The following is a 26,966-nucleotide window of genomic DNA, read 5'->3' as shown; positions in this document are numbered from 1 at the left end:
AAGCACTTGAATAAAACCTAATCTGACCCACTTTCCGTAGGGAAGGCTGAGTGCTGTTGGCACTAATCCAGTCTGATAGGGGGTCAGTGTGTTTTAAGTTAACCATCTGTCCAGAAAATCTTGAACCCTGACCTGATTGTTGTATTGTAATTGGGTCTTACAGTGAATTTTCATCATGTAAAGTACATAATCACTATCTTTGTTTTTACTATATTTTCTTAGTGTTACCATTATGCATTTCAATTAAGTATATCAGTGTTTATTATTTAGAAACATCTGAACACATGAAAATATTAGTTATGAGATAGATTAGCAAATCATTTGGGAGCAATACTGGAAAAAATGTAAAGAGTATGGGTTTAGGGGGGACTGCCTTGCATTTATATTCATGTGGGTTTTTTTGTACCTGGAGGAAAATGCCATTGTAAATGTTATAACTATAGTTCTTTCTTATGTGGCTGGAGATGTTTTTTTGTGAATAAATTGAATGTCCTAATCCTCTGCTTTATTCATGTGAATAGTGTGATTGAAGTTGTTGTATTTAAAAGGAGAATGATTTTTATCCTAATATTCAGAGTAAGCAGGTGGTGTAAAACATCTCTATTGAGAAACAGGTTGACAAGTTACAGTACGAGAACATGTTTTGCTATAGTCTGAGGTGGAAAAGTGTAACCTTAATCCTGAAGTGTTAAAAGAAATTCAAAACCAGATCCACAAATTTGAATTCCAAATTAGCATTCCACAAAGTTGTAGGTTTATTTTTGTGTTTGTTCAGTTTACAGTCATTTTTCATCTCCAGTGTTAATGTTGCTACACAAACCTTCTGCATGCTTGTCAGAAGACTGCTTTTCTTCTCTCATGCCTAGAACAGTCTTTTGCTCTTGATGCTTTTTCTTGTAGTCAGGTGTTTTGTTTGTTTATCTACTGACTTAACTCTTTATGAAAAAGTGACCTCTTACATGCTAATTTTTCTAGGAAAGTAGTAGCTGCTTCACCTACACTTGTAAAAAATTTTCTGTTGAATGACAGTTTTGCAGTGCAATAGTGACGTTTAATCCATGAAGAAGCATGTTGTAAACAATAACTGTAGTATTATACCTGCAAATGATAATTTTTTAAAAAAAAACACATGGTGAAATGGGCTAAGCTTTACTCGAGCTCTGAGTGTTGCTTGTAGTCATTCTATCAGGTCTTGTGAATTAGAACATGGTGCAAGCTCAGGAAAAATTTATTACTTTGCATGGGATGGTATAACTCTTAAGGTAAAACAGTGTATATTGCTGAAAGCAGTCATGGTATTTTCAAACTATTTCTGGTAATCAGGGAAATTTTCAAAACTCTGGGAAATAAAAGCATGATCTCAAAGGAGCAGGTTGCTTACAGAAAAGCATAATCCAATGTCTCTTTACAGTGTTATAATAATTAGGCTCTGTATATTTCCTTTGCCAGTAGTTTTGAGGATGATTCCTCAAAGGCAATTCATTCCAGTCTTCAAATTGCTGAGAAAGGAGGTCCTCAGACAAAGTGTTTTCCTGGGTGGAAGGAGGTGTTTGTACAGAGGTTGTTTTGTTTTGTTTTTTAAGCCCTTTATCCTGTCATTTTGGTTGAGGTGCCTTTGCCATGGACTTTACATATATAAAAACATATATTAATTTTGATAATAACATCTGGAACTCCACAATATGAAACTCATCTGAATATTCAGATGGTCTGTGCTGCAGCTCTTGCATGTGTGAATTATGCAAAAAAGCACACTAATGTGCAAAGTAGGTTCTTAAAAGAAAAAAAGTAGTCATTGGTTAAGCATTCTTATCTAAGTGGTTGTTTAACATGGTCCTTGATTCGCTTTGCAAATTTAGAATGAAACATACCTCATCTTCCACTTCTGCATTATTTGCTGGGGATTCTTTTGTCCAGACAAACTGGATAAATTAATGTTAATCCATGCAAATAAGGGTCACTACTGTGGCAGTCAACAGAAGATCCATTGCTGTTTCAGCTTCACTTCTTAGAATAGTTTGTGCATAATTCTCTACAGTAGGGACTTTGCTGTCAGGATTAAAAGGATTCCCATACACGCAAACCTTCTAGTGACATGAAGAATGATTTCAGAGACTTGCTGAAGAATTCAAGGCTGACAAAGATTCAGATATTAGCTATACTTCTGAATGTGCTTATTTTTAATCATAATGACTTACTGAATAACTGTATTATTACAAAAGAGCAAGTGCTCTTTTGTAGTGACTGGTGTAAAAAGCAGTCGCTGTATTTAGAGCAGTTGAATGAAAGAGTAGGTAATTTCCTGTATCAAGTTCTCAGGTACCTCTGCAGCTAAGTTTTGTATGTATTTGCAGGGTAAAGGAACATATGCATACACACACAAACATACCAACATGTATTTGTCTCTTTAAGGCTAATAAATGTGAATACCAGTTGATAACACATTTTAAAAGAATCTTTTTTTACTGTGGTTATCTATGCATATATTAAATAAAATGCAATGAAATAGTTGTCTTTGTTCCTATGGATCTTGTTCATGTGCTTGAAATTGGAACTTTTGAATTTCAATCAGTTTGTGTGCCTGCCACACTGTGTGCTTTCATGCCAGACCACAAACATCTAAATTGCTGTTTTCGAACCCTGTCTAAATCTGACAAATGCCTCCCACTGCTCTCCGCGCTCCCCCCCCCCCCCCCCCCCCCCCCAATAATTCAGTATGACAGGATTCAAACCCATGGACTTAGTGTCTACCTTTCCTCTGAAGCTACCAAAAGCTCCATCCATGTTTTCATCAAATGTTATGCTATCTATAAAGCATATGATATTTATAGTTACTGTTTGCATGAAGGACTCTGAGGTCCTCCAGCAGTGTCACTCAAAGTTATCAAATATTCTTCGAGATACTGGTTGTATGTATGCTTATCTTTCACAGCTTTCCCCTCTCTCTGTTCCCCTCTCTGAGTCCTTCCACTTATGATCTTGCTACTGAGAGAGAATTGAAACAGTAAGTGGTGTTCTCTGCTTTACATGCCATGCATCGAGGAGGTGAAAGGGTATGGCAATAGTATGCTACCTATAAATGCTGAAAGAGTTTTCTTTTGTTAAGTGACAAAGTATGAGCATACTCATTGTTTGAAACACACGTGGTCTATGCATTCTAAAGAACACCCTATTTTTCAAGTCATACAGCTATCGCCCTGCCACTGGCATTCAGAGTAGACTTAAAATGTCTGTTTTGTCCATTTATTTTTATTGCCAGGGAGTAGTTTTCTTTAGATTAAAAATGCTACAACTTCAGTGACTTAAATTATTACCTTGGGACTTTTATATGTTCACTGAAGAAAAGAAACACTAGCTGATGCCTGAAGCGCCAGTTAAAAGAATATAATATTACCCATGCAAATTCTGGTATCCACACAAGTATTTACATGGTTTTAATTTGTGTGTATGTTAATAATAGTGTTCTTAAGCCATGCATATAATATATTTAAAGTTTCCCTCTGTTATTCCAGCAGTGACAGCATGGTCGAATGAAGGCTTTCCAGTATTTGGGACACTTAAGCGGCAGATATAGATTGCAATTAGGGTTTTTTCTTAAATTCTTGAAGAATTCGGTGTGCTTGAGAAGCAATATCTTTGCCGTGCTTCCAAGTTGTACCATACAGATGAGTGAGGAATCACACTGCAGACTGTCATATTGCTGTGGGAGCAATGCAGTGTTCCTTCCACCTGGAGTCGGGAGCTGTCCTGTGGCTGGCTGGGCCAAACTGACTCACTCCCAGTAATTTGGGTTTACCCTGAGAAAGATGTTTCCAGTGAGAGATCCCTTTTCCTCTTTGCCTTTCTTCCCTTTTCACCCCTTTTCCTTTTTGCCTTTTGTGGAGTGTGCCAGTGGAACTGAAATCTCTTGGACTCACACAGCTGCTGCGGAAGATCTTGCCTGGCTATTCAGACTAGTCTTTTGGAGCGTAGGAATGACTTCTTGATGGCCTTCTATTTGGCTAACACCAAGATAAAACGAATTCTCTCTCTTCTGCTTTTGTTGTGGCACCTCTGACTGTGTTGTAAGCATATTCCCGTGGTTCTGCTGGCATGAGGCTGCTCCCTGACATGGTGTTGGCAGGATGGGTTGGGTATTCATCTGCTGCTCATCCTGTCCTGGCACTGCTCAGAGCATCAAGCTCAGAACAGAGCAGTCTTGGCATTGAGTGGCTTCAGCATCAAGAAGCTTTGCTAAGCACTGTTACTATCCCTCTTCTGGGTCACTTAGAGTACCTTTAGCTCTGCGCAGCAGTTTATATGCAGATTAAAAGGTAAAAGCAATTGTTTATTGGCTAGTATATGCAAAAGATAGCTTTCCTCCAGGTTTGAGAGTTACATTACTGCAAAGTATACTCATTCTTGTAGGACAAAGAAGGTCCGAGTTCTTGTAGCAGATTCTACTAACATTGCTTTCTTTAAGAACCAAGTTTAGCTTTAGGACTTACCATAAATACTTACGTAATTTATTTTCAGAATTCTCTTTGTCAAGAAATTGTATGTGGAATTTGTTTTTTCCTACAGTCTGCAGCTGATGCTACTTTATTTAACCTGGATATTTGGGCTTAATTTTTCTGAAAAATAGATCCGTACCTTTCAGTTAGGACCCTTTTGTTTTTCTGCAAATGAATGTTCAAAAGGGACGAGCTTTTTCCATGTGACAGAACTCTTGTTGAAGTGGAAATCTAGAAAGGGTTGCAAGGTGGCTTTTAGAAAGAATATCCTGTTTTTTTCAAGGCACTTTCAAGTAAAGAGCAAAAAACATTGGAAGCTCTTCTAATCGCTCAGATTAAGAGATTGAGATGTGCAGGCCTGCCTCAGAGCTCCCTTTGCAATATAACTAGAATTGTACTATTGCTGAGACTTCTGCGTGTGATACATCTTTGGAAAGACTGTTTTTCAGTCTATATCTAAGAGTATGCAGACTTCTAATATGGCTTCAGGTTTCCTACACTGAATTTCTTTGTGTACAGGTAGTTGTAGGTGAAAGATATGTTATTTACCTAAGCATTTTTTTAATACGTGATGTTGGTATATACATTCACAATCCATTTTTCTGTCCTGCATCTTCAGAAGCCTTGTTGAATTCTAGGGTTCAGAGGAGCTAAGCAGGAAGTCTAATATTTCTTAGGATAGCTGAAAAAGCCCTAGAAACAAAGGGAATGACAGGGACACGTTTCTTGCATATACTGCTAAGTAATTTAGCTTCTATTACTGGCCTGCAAATAACCTACAGTGTGAATATATGTATAGACAATACATTTTGAAGAAAAAGTTATAAGCAAGTGGTGGTCTTAGTGTGCAGGGGAAACAGGCATAATGGGGTACTTTTCCTTTTGTTTTTCTGAAGTTTTGTTACTGTGGAACTAATTCTTGCAGCTCTTTGGGGGATTATGTGCTGTGTAGGGTATACAAAGGGCAGAGCTGTCAATCAGCCTACTCTTCACTTTTCTTAGCTTGTATCAAATATTGTTAGATGGTATTGAAAAAAGCAGCTGTAAAAGATTGTGGTTTTTCCTGGGTTCTGTGTTTCACTTCAGAAACATAATGTTTCGACTCTATGGTAGGCTTAGCTGGAATGGATCACTGTGCAGTGTGGCTGTATTGCTTCAGGTAGTCTGCTTGGTTTATTTCCTGCACTGTGCAGTAGAGTCCATGGCGAAGTTGGAATAGGGCTTTAAGATAGTGACTTGTCCAGAACACACTGGAATGGATATGATTCATTAATTTTTTTTTCTACAGCATGTAGGTTAAACCTTTGTCTTGTGTATACCAGAAAGACACACCAGAAATACACATCAGTGTATTAGTGGTGTATTAGAAATACACCAGAAATACACATCAGTGCAATATTAAAATGCAGTCCAAATGGCTGCATTCATCCCCAGCTTCTCATAAATGTTCAGACGTTAACGGTGCTTTATTCAGTTGTTACTGTGCTATGGCGTAAGCAGTAGGCTCATCCTGTGCCTATCTTCCTGTGTGATCAAAGAAAAAAAAGTTTGCTTGCAATGTCATCTGTATCATCAAAGTATTTTTGCCTGTTCTAGGATGTCTTCGTATTTTGACTATGATATAATACTTGAAATTCATCAGGCTTGTTTAGGATATATTTAGTATTCTCCTTCTTATCCTAAATAGGACGTTGCTTAGAATGGTGCTTCTAATAGACTAATTTTTGGTGTTATAGTAAATGATGTTATATGGTACGGAGTAACCCTTTGGCTGATTCAGGTCAGCTGTCCCAGCTATGGCTGCTCCCAACTTCTTGCCTACCCCTAGCCTGCTTGCTGGGGGTGGCACATTGGGAAAAAGGCAAAGCCTTGATGTTGTCCAAGCAGTGTTCAGCAATAGCCAAAATGTTGGTCTCCTATCAGCAGTGTTTTAGCCACAAATCCAAAACACAGCACCAGACAGGCTACTGTGGAGAAAGCTAACTCCATCCCAGCCAGACCCAGTATGGCGATTCATTTTTTGAAAAACAGTTAGAATGATCTGTCTTCCCTTCCCTAGGTCATCCACTAGGTCAAGCAGTTTGAGAGTGTTCGTAGCTGTCAGAAAAGGAAATGCGGGGAAGAATTGTGTGCATGAAACGCAGTCTTTCTCTGTAGGGACTGTAGGTGTTCCAGCTCTAGTCTTATGCCTTAACTTCATCTGTTCGCAGATTCTTATTAGCTACTGATAATTACTAGACAGTTATTCTGTTCAAATTGTGGATACTCCTGATTGTTTCACATTAACTTATTCACAAAATTCTTGTCACTTCATAGCCATGTTTTTCTGCTTCTCCTATCTTTTTCACCATTTCCTTGAAGTCAGTGCCTTTTAAAGGCCATGTATCACTAGAAAATGAATGCCATAATTCTAAAGTATTAAAAATTAATTATTTGTAGTACAGTAACATCTAAAAACATTAGTCAATATTGAGGTCTGCGTAGTGCATGTTGTGATCACAATTAGCTGAAGCACCTGCCTGGATTTGATGACTATCATGATTAAATCCTCTAAAATAAATGTTCTTTAAAATAGATGATTAGATCAATATTAATCTATTTAAGACTAATTCCAGAATGAAGGTTTAGTTCATTTTAGTGAATAATGTAATGCAGATGCAATTTTCTAAATGTGTTTTTTAAAAAAGCATTGTACCTTTTCTCATAGCTTTTACTTTGAGATACAGAATGAGTTTTTGGTGCTGTCCATTGTAAGCAAACAAGGAGTTACATTTTGCAATTTAGCACTTCCAGGTTCTGGTGAGCTCTTCTTTCTACTGTATGTTGCTTGCATGGAGTTGGAGGAAACTTAAAACAGAAGGGTGATTCTAAAAATATTATACCACATTGAAAAAGAAAAAAGAAAGAAAAACTAAGATCTGGAGAGCACAATCTGCAAGATTAAAGGGAAATATACCACTTTTCAAATTTATAAAAGTACCTACAAAAGAGAAGTCAACAAAATGTTTTCCATATTCTCTAAAAGAAAAAAATCCTGGATTCAAATAGCTGCAAAGAAAGTTCAGGTTATAAAGCGCTCGTATGTTGTCTGAGCCACTGAAATAGGTTGTCAGTGAGGATTTGCCATCTCCACTTGACATAAATATTCTAGATTTTCAAGTACTATACCAAAACGTTACTGTTACATGCAGTTTTCTTGGCCGATGTTGATCCATGGAAGAAATTTCTTCTAAAAAGATGCCTGTGCAACACCGCCACTTTCAAACTGGTCTGTGTGGAGTAGCAGAAATATACTCTGTTTCCTTGGAATACTGTGCAGAAATACCTCGGAATTTACATTTTGTGGAAGTTGTATGGATCATTTTCTCCAGGCAAGGAGTGCTGTGTTATTCAGTCCTGGAAATTATTGGACACTGTTAAAAAAAGGCTAAACATCTGTGAGGAGAGGTTTAGAGACATCGCTTGGATGAGCTAGATGATTTCTCAGGGGTCCTTCCATTCCTGTTTTATACAACTCTGTAAACACACACCTTTTAATCTTTGACGATCTGGTTTGGGATTAAGAACAGGAAACTCAGAAATAAGGTAGTTTTTTGAAAATGTGCTTCATCCCCTACCCTGCACATCTAAATCATTAATGGACACCTGCTTTATCAAGTTTTGTTCTACCTTTACAGTTCTGTTCACAAACTTAGATAAAACCAATTTTTTCCATATTTACCAAGAAGTTTGCCACTCTGTTTGTCTTAAAGCTTAAAATGTATGTTTATTTCTAAGGTACACAGTCTATGAATATAAAAGTTAGCAGCATGCTGCATTTAATATTGGTAACAATGAGTCAGAGAATAAATGTTTTTTTTTTTTCCTGTGACCTTAAAAATATGTAGCATCTGTTACTCAAAAGCAGGTGTTGCAGGCACAGCTGTGTGAAGTTTTAGAAATTACTCATTTTAAGGATCTGTATGTGTTGTTTGTGCATATATGTTTATATTGATATGATTGCCATGAAGTTTGATCAACTAAGAAATAAATTGAAAACAAAATTTTATTTTTTAATATAAGCAATGATTTAATGGGAAAACAAATCTGTGTTATGTCCTATCTTCATAAGAAATTTGTGTAATAAAGAAGATAGATTTTAATTTTTTCCATACTAAGATTTGCAAATGTCTTGAATTCATCAATTATTTTCTTTTATATTGACTCATATTTCCTTAAAAAAAAATAAATCGTTCAAGACTAGCAGGCTGTCTTTAAAACAAAATCAAGGCCCTCTTCCCCACTTCTGAGCCTCTAAATGAGACTCATGTCATAATTCAGCCAAATATTAAGCCCTTTTTCTGAGACAAAATACAGTTACTTTGTTCTATTCTTCTCTATTCTTCATAGCAAATTACTGACAAGTTTTCCTAGTGCTCTTTTAAACGCTGCAGATGCTAAATTATATCTGTCCTCTGTAGAAAAAAAAGAAAAATTAAAAGGAGGAAGTTGCTGGAAAAATTAGAGGAATTTTTGTGGAAAGTGGATTTAGATTATGTGAAATTTTAGGGTTTTGGCAAGTTTGGGTTGCTGCCTGTCTGAATACTGGGCTGCAATAGATAGAAGAGTGACATGCAGGCAGTTGAACTTGCTGCTTGAGTAGTAGCTGGCCTGGCCAACTGTGCCCACAAGTTTGGGATGGCCAGGGATGGCCAGGCCCCCTCCACAGAACTCGCACCCTGGCACTCTGCTTTGCCCAGGCTCCTGTGGGGCATTCCAGGCTCAGGTGTTAATGGTTAGCTTTATGTGCTGGGGCTGAAGCATTAGACCCAGACATGAAGAGAGCAGCGTGTTTTTAAGAAGAATTCAAGGTAGTTTTATGTGTCCTATGGAGTGGAAGAACAGCTCATCTACCATGATGGCTAAAGCGTGCTCCTTTTCCATTGTTAAGCTGGATGGTGTTTTCAGCACTTTTTTCCTGATGAATCTTGCCTGGAGTGACATTACTTTCACCTGTGTAATACGGGAGTAATTGGGTTCTTCTGTTTAACTTGTAGCTTTTGCAGCTTTGGCTTTTACTCCTGATTTATTGTCCTGTCTGGGACTGTTAACTGATGGGGGATACAAGAATAATAATTGGGTTTGTGAAGTTAGATCCTAAAGTCTGTTCTCTAGTCTCACAGACATACATAAGACCAGACACGTGCAAAAGATTTATATTTGTTTAAACAATATTAGAAATGGATGATAATGGCTTTTCCTGTCCTTTAAAGGACAGGTTTTTGAAGTCTGGAGATTTTGTGAAGATAAACACTGCAAAGAGACTCATGTAAGAGAAGTGGTCAGTACAGATTCTTGCATGAGCACTGAATGCATATTTGTCACAGTGGCTAATGATTGTGAGTGCAGTGAATAAGTATACTAACCTGCTTTTATTCCTGGTGGGAATAAACAGGAGCATTCCAGGTTCTTAAATGCTTTTCATCATTGCAGAGCAAAATAATAATAATAATAATAATAATAATAATAATAATAAAAAACCCAACAATCAAAAAAAACCCCAACAAACAAAACACTTTAAAAAATTTGACCTATGTGAGGTACAGCTGGCTTTTGAGATGATCTCAGTAACTGCATAGTTTTCAGTCAGTTTGCTTCTGTGTAAAGTAAGAAATGCCACAAACTAATATAGTGTGTTTTATCTGGTTTTAGGCTGGTACAGAGGTGTTTCCATTAAGAAGCCCAATGTAAAGGTAAGTGTGAATACATTTTTTTAATGTAGTGGGAGATTATATCTATTTTGCTATTGGAACCCCGTAAACTTTTTGTTTTCCTTACCCTTAGTATTTTATTTCTCTAACTTTTTTCCTGTGGGAAGATTGGATTTATTTTCCAAATTGAAAGAACAATACTCATTAGTCACCCAAAGGATCAGAAACCTTCCTGACATGTAACATGTAATCTTTCCAACATTTATAAATCTCATCCAATTTGGTTCTCTCTATCCTACTCCTCTAAGATAAGCATAGCTGGGTGATCTCACACAGCTTAATTCAGGATTTTTAAAGAACACATTTAAGAATTTGCATTATTAATCTAAGACAACTTTCAAAAAAGTCTGATGAAAAAGGATATTGTAAGTTTGTTCTTTTTTCAGATTTTTACAGTTTAACCACTGCATTTGGTTACTTTCCAGTCATATTCCTGTTTTGCTCTTGGAGAACATGGAGGCTGTTCTGATAAGAATTTTTTGCGAGTGCATGTATATTTTTGTAAATGTGTATATCCAAACATGTAAATAGTTGCTTCTATGTAAGCATCCCTTCATTGTCTTTTGGTTTAAATACAGCTTGTATTTAAAAAGCAGAGATTTTTACATTAAACAGATTCCTCATGTTTACCTGTATTACAGAATGTAATATTACCTGTTTTATGTTTTCATGACTATAATACTCTCTTAATGGAAAAGCCTACACTCATTTTATGTGTATTGGTACATCTTCTGCTTGTGTATATGTTCAGTTTTGATAGGAGAGCCCTTCAAACCTTCCTTGGTTTCTTAGGTAACCAGCACAGGATCACAGAAATAAACAGCATTAACTGGAAGTGAACCAAACAAGGAACTGAAGTAGCATTTCTTCCTTTTCCAGATTTTCGTGTGGCTGAAAGCACAGATATTTACTTTTTTTTCCTGATGAAGCCATTGCTGTTAGTCATCTTTTCTCCTTCTGCAATTTCAGTCTTGCCTATGAAAAAGAAGGAATTTTTCTTAGCATTTTGAATCATCTTATTTAGTATTCCTTTCAAACCCCCATGAAAATTTTTCTTCCTAAATAAAGCTCTAAAAATTTAAAGCCCACGTTTGATTACTGACATTTTTGTCAGAGGCTGTCAGCTGGTTTTTAACCTGAAGATTACCATTGCTGATCTGTATTCACCACTGAAGTGCAGGCTTACCATTCTTACACACTGACCGAGTTTGCTCTGAGGATTCAGGGCCATGTGTTTTACAGAGATAATGGAATGCTATGGCAAGTTTGGTTTAAATTGCCTGTTTTCCCCATGTCTCATCACACAAGAACACAACAGCACAGGCAAGGTTAGAATACAACCGTCATGAGAACAGCAAAAGGCAAATAACCCGAGCTATCCCAAGTGTGTTTAAACAGCTTTCTGTTGGAAAGAGGGAGGAAAATGGATAGCTCCAGGGTATGCAAGTAGTACAACAATACTTACCCTAGTGAAAGACTGGTATGGAGGGTAGACACAAATTTGATGGTGGGCTTTTTGCTTTTGTTTTTTTAAACCTATGTCCTTGTCATCTAATGTAATGTAGCATACTGATAGAGAGGCCCGGTCTGGAAGCATACTGATGCTATGCTGCAAACTTCACGATAGCCACTTTTCTGGCTGTCCCAGCTAGCTTACATCTCTCCAGTAAATGTTCCTGGTGGTTACATCCATTACTCATTCCTTTCTGCTAACTGCAAGCCCTTCTCTGAACTCTTCCTACTTGTCACACGTTTTTCCTGCTTGCTCATCACCTGTTAGTGGATTATTGGGTTCGCAGAGTCTTTGCAGTAGGTAGACAATTAGCTAAACTTAAATGTTTTCTTTTAAATCAATCTTGTCCATTCCAAGGCAGCTGTGTAGTATTAGAATGACACCTTTTCATTTGGTCCTAGTTGACTTAGCCGTGATTTTTATACCAGAGTGTATTTCCCATACAACAGTGTTTCTGAACATTTCAGGAGCTTTTGGGAATGAAGACTACTCAGCTTGAATCTTTGTATGATATTTTTTATTGGATAGACTTGCAAAACTTCTTTATTAAGAAATGGATCTTTCAAGAAGGAGGTTTGATTCATTGTGCTGTCCTGTTCTAAGGTGGATTAAAATGATCAATTGTGAGTAATCTGAGTGTTGACTTTTAACTGTGGCAGCTTCTCTGACACAGTGTTAGGGTTTTTTTTAATAGGTATATTGGCAATTATTTATTATGGCTTAGGATATAAAGGCTAAAAAGTGCAAATGTGTTTTTCTAACTTACAGACTTCTTTCTCCTGCAGGGGATTTTTCCTGCAAACTATATTCACTTGAAAAAGGCAATCGTCAGTAACAGAGGGTGAGTATTTTTCCTTTTTTCTCAGAAGCTGCAGTGCTTCTCATCTAGAAGGGAATCTAAGAAATAGTCATTAAAATTTATAGAGTGATTTTAGTTCATTTTATCTTTTGTTGTGTATTAGGGTTTGAAAATTAAATGTAATTCTGCAGAGCTTTGGGGTTTTTTTTGTTTTTTAATACAGCAAGAATCAATTCTGTTGGTTACTCCTGTTCACTTCTGCTCATAAAATTGGGACTTCAGAGGTATCATCTGAAACACACATGTATTAAAGAACTCTATATTTTTCATTTCTGCTTGTTTCATCACTGGCAAAATTCTATATGTTCCTGTTTGTTACGGAGGCACTGGCGTGTAGACAGCCCATCTTGTTTATCAGCAGATTTTCACTGAGACATAGCTGACAAGGTAGCTATGCTACTTTGAAACTTTTCAAAAGGATCCAACCCTCCACACCTCAAGCCAAAGAATGACTGGAGTACACTGCTGAAAATATTTTACCTTCACGGTCTTTGTATGTAGCTCATATGTTGCTAGAGGTAGGTTTAATTTAGTTAATGTGAATAGCAATACTGATGGCAACGTAATGTTGGAGAATTTACTGTGTGTAGGCTCTGTAAGCTGCAAAGTTCCCTCTGAGATTGACTGAGTCTCCTGAAATCAATATCTTAATGTCTTCACCACTGCTCTTACCTGCATATTCTGCATTAAGGCCACTGTCGGGAGATTTTTAAGTGAGCATTTCAGACAGTGACCCAAGGCAACAAATTAAATGAGGAAGTTAAAACTTATTAAATGGCATTTAGTGAAGTACCTGTAGAAAAATATGTGACTTCTGATAGTCTTGAATTGTATGTTTATCCGTAAAGAGACTAAGTAAAGATTTTAAGGGCAACTGTACTACTGATGCTTCATAACTTTGGGGTGTAATAAAATTATATATATTGCATAGAATGACTACTCCTAACATGTACTCTCCTGAGGGGGAAGACCAGTTTCCTGCAATCTGTAGTTAATTAGTACTTGAAGTTAGTTCAGAATTTTTAAAGGGCAACCAGTTCAGGATATTTGGATACTACTAGGGAAGTCGATGTACATTTTTAAAATAAGTATCAAAGACTGGTATACCAATTGATACAACAGAACGTAATACAGTTCTGAACCAGAGATCAGGGTTAGTTCATGTTTTGGTAAAAGAAATTCTGCCCCTGTATTTAAGAATATATTGGCACTTTGAATATAAACACTTGTGACATAACAGACCACTGTATATAAAGTTCTTATATTTTAGTCATAGACCCAATGTAATGTCATTAATATGTGGGTATAATGGAGGAAGTGCAGGGTTATAGGAATGCAAAGCATTACATTTACATGGTTAAATGTAGTCCTGATGTGCATTCTCTTTGAATCCAGGCATACTATTGAAGGCTGATCTTCCAAAATGCTTTATTTTTCACTGATGCTAAAAGTTTCTAAATCCATTTCTAAAAATGATCTTTAGAAGAACATCCTTCTTTGGTTTTGATTTTTTTTCTTCCCATAATTAGCTGAAGTATATTGTGCAATTCCTTTCATCCTTTAGTTTTCTGTGGTTTCTTAAAGGGATGTTGAACTATTTTGAATCCCTTCCCTGTAATGGCATTTTACAGACATCTGAAAAGAACTGAATTTTCAGCTAGAAGTGGTTGTGGCATCATTTTTAATGTTGTTAGTGTAAAGCAAACTTTTGATGATATATACTAAATGCAGAATTTTTGTTTAACCATTGAAATGATCTTGGAATATGACCTAAAGAAAAGCTGTTGTGATTTTCATCATATTCTTAGTGTTGTAATTCAGATCACAAGCATACTCTGTGGAGATTTGTTAAAGCATAAATTGAGATTTCCGAGTCTTACTGTGGCCCAATTTGAAAAAACAAACAAACCAACCCCCAAAACCAACCAAACACAAACATTGCAGGAGTAGAATAGAGCACAATCTCAGATGCCAAGTATCTGTCAGTATTTCAGTCTCTCACAACAAAATGGTAGAATGATAAGGTCACTGGCGTAATAATAGAAAAAAATTGTGATCTGTCCTAGTCTCCTGGTATGTATGTATATGAATCGGTGCTTTCCAGTCCCATCTTTAGTGGGTTGAATGCATACCTGATAGGACTATGCCAGGTTTTTAAGATAGTGATGCTTCTAATATATGTATATTTTGGATCTTAATATAAGTTTTACTTATGTCATTGATGTGAATCTGAGTTTTTGGTAGCTTGGAAATGAAGAATTTAAGCTGTTGTTTGATAAGTTTTCTGCTTCAAGAATACATAGAGACATACAGTGACTTAACTTCATCATCCTCTTCCCCATCACTTGCTGCTTTTGGCTCCAGCTAATGTGGCACAATTATTTCTAGAAAGAATTTTCAAAAGGGAAGTATTGCCATGAAAGTGAGTGGCTTTTTTTAAATGACTGTGTTCTCTTTTAAAAACAAACAAACAAAAAACCCCCCAAACAACAAAACCCCAGCACTTTTCAGAATTAATTACATCTCATTGTTTGTGTATTTACTTCTTAGCCATTTAACTCTGCACAAAGGACCAAAGAAATAGCCTAAACTGGTTATGGAATGGGGAGTTTATAGCTTCCCTTCAGGAGAATTTCAAAATAGCTGTACACACAATTGTACTGCTGAAGAGGAAGGGGTGAGTGTCCTTCATAGTTGTTGTGAGAGACAGCCTCTGCAGCACATCCTTGACGCTACTTGTCCCAAACCACCTTTTGAGCCAGTGTTTTTCAGTACTGCTACTTTAGGACCTATGGAAAATTGTTCCAACATGGTGTGTTTCAGAAACGTGTTGGGTTTTGTTTTTTTTTAATTCTCCTTCTTTTAAAAAAATTGCTGAAAGAGCAGAAGCTTGAAACAGACCTTAATTTTACAGTGTCTGACACTTGTTTCAGTAATAGCATTCAACATAAAGGGCAAGTCAAGGCACTAATGGCTCAGATAATATAATGGTATTACAGTACATACATTAGTTATCACATTCTTGCACTTCAGTGTGATGAAAGAGAGAGCTATGCTTAGCTGGGATGGACCTGTTGGAGTGGGTCCAGCAGAGGGCCACAAAAATGATCAGAGGGATGGAACGCCTCTCCTATGAGGAAAGACTGAGAGACTTGGGTGGTTCAGCCTGGAGAAGAGCAGGTTCCGGGGAGACCTTATTGTGGCCTTTCAATACTTAGAGGGGGCTATAAGAAAGATGGGGACAGACTTTTTAGTAGGGCCTGTTGCAATAGGACAAGGGGTAATGGTTTTAAACTAAAAGAGGGTAGATTCAGTCTACATGTAAGGAAGAAATTTTTTTACGATGAGGGTGGTGAAACACTGGCACAGGTTGCCCAGAGAGGTGGTAGATGCCCCATCCCTGGAAGCTTTCAAGGTCAGGTTGGACTGGGCTCTGAGCAACCTGATCTAGTTGAAGATGTCCCTGCTTGTGGCAGGGGGATTGGACTAGATGACCTTTAAAGGTCCCTTCCAACGCAAACCATACTGTGATTCTCCCTTAATGGATATGGAGGTTCTTGACTACAAAGGGACAAGTCCTATTCTTTTGATTAGAGGATAGCTCACTCGGGTTTCATATGCAATATTGAAAAAGTCTTCTGAATAGGAAGGGTTAATAAATGGTAGATCTTTTGGGTTGTTAATGATATTGGCCAACATATTATTTGGAGGGAAAAAAGTACTGGACTGGCTTAGAGAGAAGGGACACAAACTGTGAAGGACCCCACTTTACAGGCAAGTTAATTTAACATGCTATAATCATGCAAAGTGTTTTCATTGACCTTGATTAGAATGAAATTATGTATTTTGAACAGGTAACTAGGAGATGCTTCACATAAGCTGACTCTTGTGGAATGTAATGGAGGAACAGTTGATACGACTCTGGAGTTGCTTCAGTGTTACAACAGACAAGATGGTCCTCTTAAGATGTTTTCCTTTACGTTGAACAAATTCAAACAAATTCAAGTTCTAGCATTTTACAAATTACTATGCTACTTATTTCTTTTTCTACCTTCTCCAGGGTACTTTTCCTAATTTTTCCTCCTTTTCTTGTATAGGCAATATGAAACAGTTGTTCCACTTGAAGATTCTGTTGTGACTGAAGTCACAGCAACACTGCAGGAATGGGCTGTGCTCTGGAAACAGCTGTATGTGGTAAGAACAGTACCCTTCTCATTCTACTTTACTTCACAAATATCTTGGGATAGGTTGTTTGCATTTCAGTCCATCAGGAAAAAATCATAATCAATATAAGAATTGTTAGATTCATTTTATCTAGTGGGGGGTTTGCAAACTGCAGAATCACTGATCATGCGAGTTTCACATGGGCTATGTTGGAAATTTCAGCAGTTTTGAAATTATGCCTTCAGATCTGAAAGCTTCATTGTTTAAACCCCCCCCTATTTTAAAGTGTTCTTAAATATGTAAGAAATAATATATGTGTTTAGTAACACAAAATGGAAGACTTCTGTAAGTCCCATCAAAGACTTCAAAGAATTATTCAGCATAGTCTGTGAGTATTTCTTTTTAGCATCTAGAGTTTGAGAAGAAGAAGAATTCAGAGGTCTTTTTGTATGATTGTTCCTTCATCTTTTAAAAATAAACACTCAAGATAAGCGTATTGAGTTTTATACTCATCTATTTTATATTATTTTCAGTTGCTGCCACATAATGTCACCTAATGCTTTCACCTTTGTTCTTCTCTGACTTTTTTAATGGCCAAGTCCCATGGAACAGGAAATAAAAACCTTCGACATTTGAAAGTATCTTTTTTCCTGTTTTTTTCTGTTTGTTTGTTTGTTTCCTCTTTTTAGCTTAGTAATAACTAGCCATAACTGTAGGATTAGGATCAAGAACTGTAGGTGGTACAGGCATGATTTCCTTACTTTAGAGAAATAGCTCTACATAGAGCTGCAGCAGCTTTGTTTCCTTATTTAAACCTGAAGTGACAGTGGTTAGATATCTAAGAAATAAACCCGGAAAAGATCCAACTAAATGAGTCTAGTGTATCTCTAGCATAACCAGCCATGTTCCGTACTCCCTTCAAAAAGCAATCAAGTCTATTATGAAATTAGTTTTACTTTTGTTGCTCCCATTTCTTCTATGGGGATCATATGCCTCTGAAGAAATTTTCTTGGAAAGGAGCATCCCATCTAATTGCGAGGGGGGGGGGGGTGGAGGCCACGCATGGCACATGGTATATATGCTCTTTTTATACCACTCTTACACCTAGTACTCCTCCTTTTTCTATTTTGAATACCTCCCTCTCTGGTGTATGTGAATAAAGCAATCTTTTCTGTTTTCTTCCTGTAAGATTTTCTCTCTCCCCAGTGTCAGATGAGGAAGACAACAGTAATACTGACAATGGTATTGAATTGGAGAAAGGGGAATCATTTTACCTACAAATGAGTTATACTTCCTTTCTACAAATCTATTTCTTTTTTATTGTTAAAGTCAATTCCCTGAGTGGAGGGAGAGAGCAAGCTCTAGCTATAAACTTTCAATTAGTGTTTTTCTTTCTGGGACTGCTTTCTATTCTAGCTCATTATACTTATTATAGCATTGCACACAACGTTATTGTATTCTTAAATAACAGGGGAAAGAATTTACTATTTTCATAGAACTTTGGAAGGAGGCATCTGTTCCATGACAAGAAGAAATGGGCAGAGCTTCAGAGTAGGAAATAAATAGTTTTGTGGTATGTTTTTTCCAGAAATTAGAAAAAAAAATATTCTAATATAGAAGTAGTCATAGAATTATTTAGGTTGGAAGGGACCTCTTGAGATCATCTAGTTCAACTGCCTTCTCAAGTAGGTTCAGCTAGACCAGGTTGTCCAGGACTGCATCCAGGCAGGTTTTGAGTTTCTTATGAATGGAGACTCCACAAATTCCCTGGGCAAAGCTGTCAGTGTTTGACCACCTTCAGTGGTTTTTTATGTTCAAGACTACTGATGTAGTACCATAGCCTTTCTGACATGAAAGAACAGTCTCCACTATTGTTAGGTGGGTAACAGAAATTTGTCCTATTTACAAACTGTAAATTTCAAGCCTGAGAAAGTGTACAGAAGTGCACAAATGGTTGTGGCAGAGCTGGTATTAGGATTTTATAATTGGTATTCATGCTAGAAGCTATGTTGTAAGGTCATATCTTAAAATATATTAAGAGACTAAATGGAAATACTTGCTTGTTGTTGGATCAGCACCAGCAGAAATTTTTATTATTCCCAAACTCTAAACTAAGAAATCTAATTAATGTTATTTATCATGCTACTGTGCCTAGTCAGCTTTGTAGAAAAGTTTCTTACTGTAGTGAAGGTTCAAATGCTAGTTGTTACTGCAGATGCTTTCAGTAGGTCACCACCTATAAATGGTAACAGTAGGCACTTCATTATTTAGTAGTATTGCAGGGCAAGACAACTGCCAAACAAGATGTACAGCATCTCTTAATATCTCTGAATAGGCTGAAACGTTCATCTCCTGCTTTTTGGCAAACTTCTTACTTGGATTATACTTCGAAAGACCAAGTTTGTTTCAATTAAAAATTCCAAGAAATTGCTTTAGTAATATCATTGAGAAACATTACAAGGTTTGTCTTTGCCTTTCAGTTAAACAGTAGGAACTGGAATGTAATGCCCAGGAACCCTGGAGTGATTAAAACACTGCCTGAAGAGGGATGCTATGTAGCTCCAAGATAAAATAGCTCAGCTGTAAAAAAATTGGAGGGAGGAGAACAGTGAGAAATGGAAGGGCAAAGTGAAGCACAACTTTGAGAGAGTTGTAGAAAATCAGTTCATGTAAAATGTTGGCAATCTTCCTCGGTTCCTTCTGACCACAGAGAGTCTGTGCTATTACTAGGAAGAAGCTGTGCGTGGGGAAGCTTGAATAGGTTTGAGTTACAACAGTTGTGCGGTAATTTTAGTTTGTATGTCTGTGAAATATATATTGGAAAGATTAGTCTGAGTTCACTATACTACACAGGGCTGTGATATTCTTGTAATTTTTGTTATCAGGGTGAAAGCGAAGTGATAGTCTTAGTAGAACTAGAAGCTGAGACTGTGGAGAAAAAGGAAGGGCTGAATTTGAAATAGAAAGTTGTATGGTGTGTTCTTTGCTTTACTGTAATATCATGTTATGCTCTGAGTAGTTGGATTCTGATATCATAACGCTTTAAATGCTAACAAAACAGTAAGTTTTTTGAAAATGCAGGAGGTTTCAAATTGGAAAGGGAAAGGGATGCAAATAATACTGGTATGGAAGCTATCAGAATTTGTTATTTATATTGGGTGGGTTTTGTAGCAGTAATGATAACCTAGTTAATTCTATGCCTACCTAAAAATCACCTTTTTTTGTTACTGAGTAATCAGTAATAGAATTTAAATATTTAATATTTTTAAAGGAGTAAAGATGGTATGACTTTGATGGTTCTGGGGACAGACTTTTTAGTAGGGCCTGTTGCAATAGGACAAAGAGTAATGGTTTTAAACTAAAAGAGGTTAGATTCAGTCTAGATGTAAGGAAGAAATTTTTTATGATGAGGGTGGTGAAACACTGGCACAGGTTGCCCAGAGAGGTGGTAGATGCCCCATCCCTGGAAGCTTTCAAGGTCAGGTTAGACTGGGCTCTGAGCAACCTGATCTAGTTGAAGATGTCCCTGCTTGTGGCAGGGGGATTGGACTAGATGACCTCTAAAGGTCCCTTCCAACCCACAGCATTCTATGATTCTATGAAAAGAGCACATTTTTTCCCCTATTAGAATATGTAGTCTGTGTGCAGACAGATACAGTGTCATGACACTGGAAAATAAAAAAGCAGTTCTTCACTTTCTGATCTGCCTGTATGCAGGCTTCTAAGATGAGCACAGAAACAGGAAGATTTAGTAACTACTTTCTGTCAAAAAAGGTCACTGTTCTATTTAACCTAGTTGGTTTCGATTTTCCTCTATTCACAGCCGTTGTATAAAATCTTTGGGAGGGAGTTCATAGGAACTGAGTGTTGAAAATCTGTACTACGTAAACACTGTATACTGAGTTGCTCAATAGTATGGGTAGAGTTTCTGCTAACTACAGCTGTGACCAGATGTGTGTGTGTATATGTGAGTGTATGTATACACATACACACACATATGTATGTATATTGTCACTAAGCTTATGGACCCTGTATCTTGTGTTATTGTTTTGCCTGGCTCAAATAGTCCATATTGTTCTTTAGATTAATTTGGACAAGATACCTATTTTGTTTTGTGGGAAGCCTAAGAAATTTAAAAGAAGGTTCTGCTTATCCTTTCTTAGCGTTACAAAGGCTTATAAACAAAAGATGCCAGTGATTCCCTTCCCTAATACTGTACTTAATATATGGAGTGGAAGAGGAAAGAAAAGTAAGATTATTATTCGTGCCACTATGGGAAGCTGAGCTTGTTCTTGTGACTGCTCCAAAGGGACAAGGAAGAGAGAGCAAAAAAGCAAGAACAAACCTTGGAGAGACTTCCGTAGGCAAAGAGGTGGATAAAGATGCAAAATTGCATTTGTTATGGTGAAATGTGTGTGGCTTTCATGTAGTTGCCCAGACCAGTGTATGACTTCCATTGAGACAGCAAATAATACCAATAAGGTAGATAACTTTCTTACCCTGTATGTGTTGATAAGATTTGTTATTTTTATACTACTTCTAAATAAAGGATCTGTAAGTTCTCTGTGAGCTTTCGTTAATTAGGTCAAACAAGACTCCTGTGAGTTGTTAAGTCAGCTAAAGAGATCACTGAAACTCACAGTTGGAGCATAGTAGCTATTTTAACAGTAAAAAAAAATTCCTCAGAGTTTAAGATGTGATGTGAGGACTATTTCAGTTGAAACAGCAGATGACTGTAGAGACACCAAACATAATTGCCCAATTTAGAATTTGGTCAGCTCAGTAAAGGTAATTTACTACTTTTATGCAGAAAGGGAGGGGGGCGGCGAAGTGTGGAGTGACTTCTCGTTTAATTTTAGGAATAGGACCTAATGGTGTTGGGAATAGATGGAATTTTTTCCAGCTTTGTCTGAAACAAATTTCCTATTGGCTCCTTTTAAATTTTCTGAGGATCCTATCAAGGAAAAGAGAGTGGGTTAAAGGACTTGGTGCGATTGAAGCTATCTGGTTTGGGTCTTTTAGGGTGTCCACAAAAACCTGAAGCATTAGTTCAAAACTTGTCTTAGTGAATGGCCCTTTTTTTTTTTTTTTTTTTTAAGTCACTAATGTAGTTTACTCTTGTAGTGGAGTATTTTATGATATATTTTTATTTAGTAAGATGCCTTTTGCTTCATACCTGATAAAACATGGAACTGCTGATGCATTTTCTAAAATACGTTGTCAGACAAAAAGTCTGGTATGATCTAAAACGGACATGCTGCATCTGAGGTCTACTTCAGAAGGTCTCCTTTGAAGGAACAGAATTCCTTCAAGTCAAGGCTGAGCATGTTTCATAGACACTTAGAGTGCTGTGCAAGCAAACTCCTGGAAAGATGAGGTATTTGTACTGAGACATGTATTGAAATGGTATTGCACATACATGTGGTCCTCTTTCCTTTTTCTGAGTAATTTTCACGGTTACCTGCAAATAGGAAATTCCTTTAGGGTGGTTGTTCAGGCATTGAGAGAGAGACATCTAAGACTCTTAAGAGCTTGTCTGGCCCCAGTTGACAGTAACAGAGAGAATCAAAGTTATCACTTTATTATCCATAGTCCTATGTTCTAATGTTCAGCAGTATTATGGATGATTTTATATCTTTCTATGCTTAGAGTGAAGGATGGATCTTCATGGAGTGGCCGGGAACTCAGATATGAGTTTGGGGCAGCTGATAGTCTCGTTAAGTGCTGCACAGAATATAAAGGAAAGTAAAAGTAAATATTTTGACTTTCAGTAGCATCTAGTTCTTCAGTTTCTCAAGGGGAACAGTGCTCTGGGAAAACATCTGATTGCCTAGCAACCTAATCAGAGGCTTTTAGCAGATTTGTCATTTGATTACTAGAAAATACTTGAACATTTTTCTTGATTGGGTTGTAAAGGGTATGTGCAGAATGATTTGGAGAATACAGAATGATGAACACTCCGGTGTTGTATGCATAAGGTGGATATTTTTATAATTTGGTATGTTCAGTCATGGAAGGGGAAGCTGGAGATAAATCATAGAATAGCCCAGGTTGGAAGGGATCTCAAAAGATCATCATCCCTTTTGTGGGAAAGGGAGCCTAGATGAGATTATCTAGCACCCTGCGCAATCGCATCTTGAAAACTTGCAGCAATGGGGATTCTACCACAACCCTACGGAGGTTGTTCCAGTGAATGATTGTTCTTACTGTGAAAATTTTTTTTCTTATATTGAGATGAAACCTCTCCCGCTGCAACTTAGACGTTTTGTTCCTGGTCTTCCCCATGTGCCTCCTTGTGAAGAGAGAGCCTCCATCCTCTTTGTAGCCATCCTTTGTGTACTAGAATACTGTGATGAGGTCCCTCTGAGCTGCCTTCTCCAGGGAGAAGAGACCAAACTGCTTTTGTCTGTCCTCATAGGGCAGGTTCTCCAGCCCTTTGATGATCTTCGTGGCCCTCCTTTGGACCTGTTGCAGTCTGTCTGCGTCTTTCTTGAGTTGTGGGGACCAGAATAAAGACCACAATATAGAATTGTTGCAGTGTGATTTATGTCTACTCATTACCTTAGCCAGTTAGAAGTTTTTGTACCCAAAATCGTAGGCTTTTACACTGCTTAGATATGTTGTCTTTGGAAAGTTGAGTAAAATTCCTTCTCATGCTTTCTTAAATTGAGACTTGTGTTTACATAAATTCATTAGCTATGGTTTCCTGGAGGTCTTTGGTGGATGTCATGACCTCTACTGTTCTTTGGTGGAACAGTCCTCATGCAGAATCTACAGTTAATATTTATTAGGACACTGCCATACAATGCAATCCATTTCAGTACATCTCCATGTTTAGCACTAACTTGCTGAAGTTCAGTTTAAGTGCTTCATACTTTAAGATTGTAAAGGATTCCCATAATTACTATGTTTCCCTTCCCTATTTTTAAGAGATTTAATGCAGTTGATCTCTTGTAGTGATTTGTGGAAGTCTGTGAGTTTTAAGGAATTGGAAGTAGGCATCAGTTTTTAAGAGAGTAAAATAAGATTAGTTTGTAAGCAAGTCTTCTATCATTAAAATCTGAAAAATTATGATAATTGGTTTGAAAATGACTTTCCTTTGAAGACCGCAGAACTTATGGCTAGTTTATTGGATTTAAAGAACAGAAAAACAAGGACCAATATATGCAGTATGTTTCACCTTTAATTTACTTCCACATACAGATTTATGATATCATTTCAGATTATTAGGATCAACTAGACAGTTCTTCTATATTTTCAAACAAACAAAAGGTTGACTATAAAACAAAACCTACTAAGTATTAATGAGACTGTATGGGTGGAATATATGTTTTGAGTTACCATGGAGATGGATAGATTTTAATGGATTTTAAAAATAAAGACAGAATTAAATGTAAGTCACCTTCTGGTGTCCTTGGCAAGTCCTACTGTGACAAACTATGTGCAGGGTTTTTTTCTAATTTCTTGCTTTATAGGAGAATGTTATTTAGTCATTGATATGGGAGGTCATAATATGCTCTTTTATTTTGGTAAAGAGAAGAGAATAGCTGCCTTCCTGATAATTAAATTCACAGCAAATTATGGGGGGGGAGTTGAAGGGGTTTTTTTTGAGATTAATTTTAATTTTTTTAAGTATTAGCTAGTTTGTAATTAACAAAGAGCTCTTTCCTTTTAGAACAATATCCAGTCTACCACGTGCTGAAAACAGTGTTGCAGTATAGATGTAAAGTATATGTGCAGTATTAAAACATGAGAATTTGATTTTCTTGAATGCTGGTTTAAGACTAGCTGCGAACAGACAACCAGCAAGGAAACAGAATAGAATTTACTCAGGGGAAACCAGTGGCTGACCTGCAGATGATTTCAAACTATTTCTTTTGCACTGTAAACACACTGAACACTTAATTACATTAGACCAGGAAAAGAAGGTTTTAATCAGAAAATCCAAATAGGAATTTGAGAGTTTATTCATCTGTAACTGGAGAGACTCACGTGGGTTGTTCCAAATATGATGTTATGACAGAATTGCATTTGAAATAGAGGCAAATGGTAGTGTGGTTTGATTTTAGTCTTCCAAAGATGTATTTTGAGGAAACATGGTGGTTTGGTTCGGTTATTAAAGAATGGAAAATTAGAGGAGGGGGGGAAAGGGGTAGAGGAAACTGGCAATCTGGCTTTTTGGAGTGAGTGAGCACGCTTATGTGCATGTATAGAGCTTAGAAGGAAAAAGACCGATCATCCGTAGTGGGTATTTATTGGAACTAAAAAGACAGTTTGTTGGATTTCATTTTATAGAAGACAGATTTTTTTTTTTTTTTAATAGAAAAGCAAAGAACATCTGTCCTTTTGGCAGTGTGTATGGTACTGCTGCCCATGTGGTATCAGGAAGTGTCCTTCAGTCTTACCCTGATTTATGTTACTTTCTGTTTTTTCTATCCTTAAGACATGGAGAGGAAAAGGTAACTGACATATAATAATTATAATTATTAATAATAATTGTAATTTTAATATGTATATATATAACACAATTATATACATTTTCTAAGGGGATTGGGTAACAAAGTTTCATGGGTGGGAAGGGTAGAAAATCAGGCTTATGAGAATTAGTGTATGCACAGGCGTACTAAAAACCTTGTGGCTGTAGTGACAGAGAGCATTAGCTGCAGCAGTGGCCTGCCAAATTTGATTACTCTCTGCATTGTTGCATTTGGCTGGAGAGGAGGTAATGGTTGATTATTGTGTCCTCCTAAACAAACAGGAATAAAAATGCATCTTAATTTAAAAACTCAGTGGTAAGTCTGGCAAATGGATAGAAGCTTAATTTTACATAAGGTATTAAGGCGAAAAATTAAAACATTTAACAAGATTATTAAAAACCTGTTTCTTCTTTATTATTTCAACTTCCAGCCACATGATTCTGGATATACTGTAGAGATAATTGGTAAATAAAAACTGTACTAAAAGTGTAAGTAGGGTTGCAAAGGCAAGCGTTCAAGAACCAGGGAAATGTCGGTGTTCTCGGTTTAGTTTACTTTTTATGTAAGAGCTATGATAAGACCTCTAATTTTGTGGTCACTTACCGTATGGTATATGGCAATGACGCTGTAAACACCCTTCCTTCCTCATATGTTTCAGCCATTCTCCAATGAATACTGAGCATGACTTCCAGAAAGAGGGAGAGCCACTCTTAAAGTGAAGAAAATGCAATGCTCCCTTAGAGGGTTCTGACCTTCCATCATCCGTGTCGATATTATAGGAGATATCACAAGCTAGTCACACTTTTATACTTAAATCTCTCTGTAAAACCAAGATAATAGTATCTCTAGTCTTGCACGTATTTTCACAAAAATGTTGTAGGTTTGAAGCACTTGGATGCTGAATGTTATGTAGAAATCATTAGGAATGGGGAATATCTGCCTTCATGGTAAGGTTTGAATAATTGTTAGTAAACTAAGCCCTAGGAACCGTACATTGAGACACAAATAATAACGAAAATCTGAATGGCTGTTCATTAATTGGCCAAAAAAAAGAGAGGTTCTGCATGTGGTCATGCAATTAAAAACCATTGTAAAGCAGATGTCCAGGAGCCAGGGCTAATTTCAGTTATTGTTTATCCTCATTTTCTTGAGTAATTGACTTTCTCTTGGAGTCATTTTCTCATAACATGTTTTTTGTGAATGTTGGAGTGAAAAAGGGGGAAATAAATATAAATTTTATCTTTGGAAACGACTCACATAATTCTTTAAATTAATTGCATCTTAGTTTTGAGCTAATAGTGATTCATGGCCTTTGGAGAAATGTGTTCTCCTTTCAGAAACTCTTCAGTCTGTTTCCTAAACTTTTATTGTTTTATTAGAAGTTATCATACTATGTTTTACACATAAAGCTTGCTTAAAATAGAAGGAATACAAAGAAAGAAAAATAAAGAAATTGGGAGAGGTTTCTGCGAGAGAACTGTAACTTAGCTTCTCACATTTTTTGTATTCATCTTCCTGTAAATTTCATGGTGGTTTTGTTTTGTTTCATTTTTAACTTTAGAAGCAGAGCCTTGTGCTAGCTGATTGTTCACAGATACAGCTTTGGTTTTAGTCATAAATGTTGATTAAATATAAAAAAAATACTGATTGCCAAGTTTGATTTCAAAGTCTTTAGCTGCTATCACTGCAATCACTGTGGTGTATAGCAAG

At 36.8% G+C, this 26,966-nt stretch overlaps 1 protein-coding gene across 19 annotated transcripts in view; it reads left to right on the top strand.

Annotated features, from left to right (window-relative positions):
* The window catches only part of DOCK3 (dedicator of cytokinesis 3), a 226,279-nt gene that overhangs the window by 21,195 nt on the left and 178,118 nt on the right, over positions 1-26,966 (top strand). For all 19 annotated transcript variants that reach the window (XM_030043808.2, XM_030043805.2, XM_030043804.2 and 16 more), the window contains 3 exons: positions 10,185-10,225; positions 12,542-12,597; positions 16,713-16,809. In XM_030043808.2, the coding sequence (XP_029899668.1) occupies positions 10,185-10,225; positions 12,542-12,597; positions 16,713-16,809 (194 nt within the window). The remainder of the gene's footprint in view (positions 1-10,184; positions 10,226-12,541; positions 12,598-16,712; positions 16,810-26,966) is intronic.

Source organism: Aquila chrysaetos, chromosome 20 (genome assembly GCF_900496995.4).
Source record: "Aquila chrysaetos chrysaetos chromosome 20, bAquChr1.4, whole genome shotgun sequence".
Lineage (NCBI taxonomy): Eukaryota > Metazoa > Chordata > Aves > Accipitriformes > Accipitridae > Aquila > Aquila chrysaetos.
The sequence above is the reverse complement of the archived record's forward strand: the minus strand, read 5'-3'. Positions and strand labels throughout refer to the sequence as shown.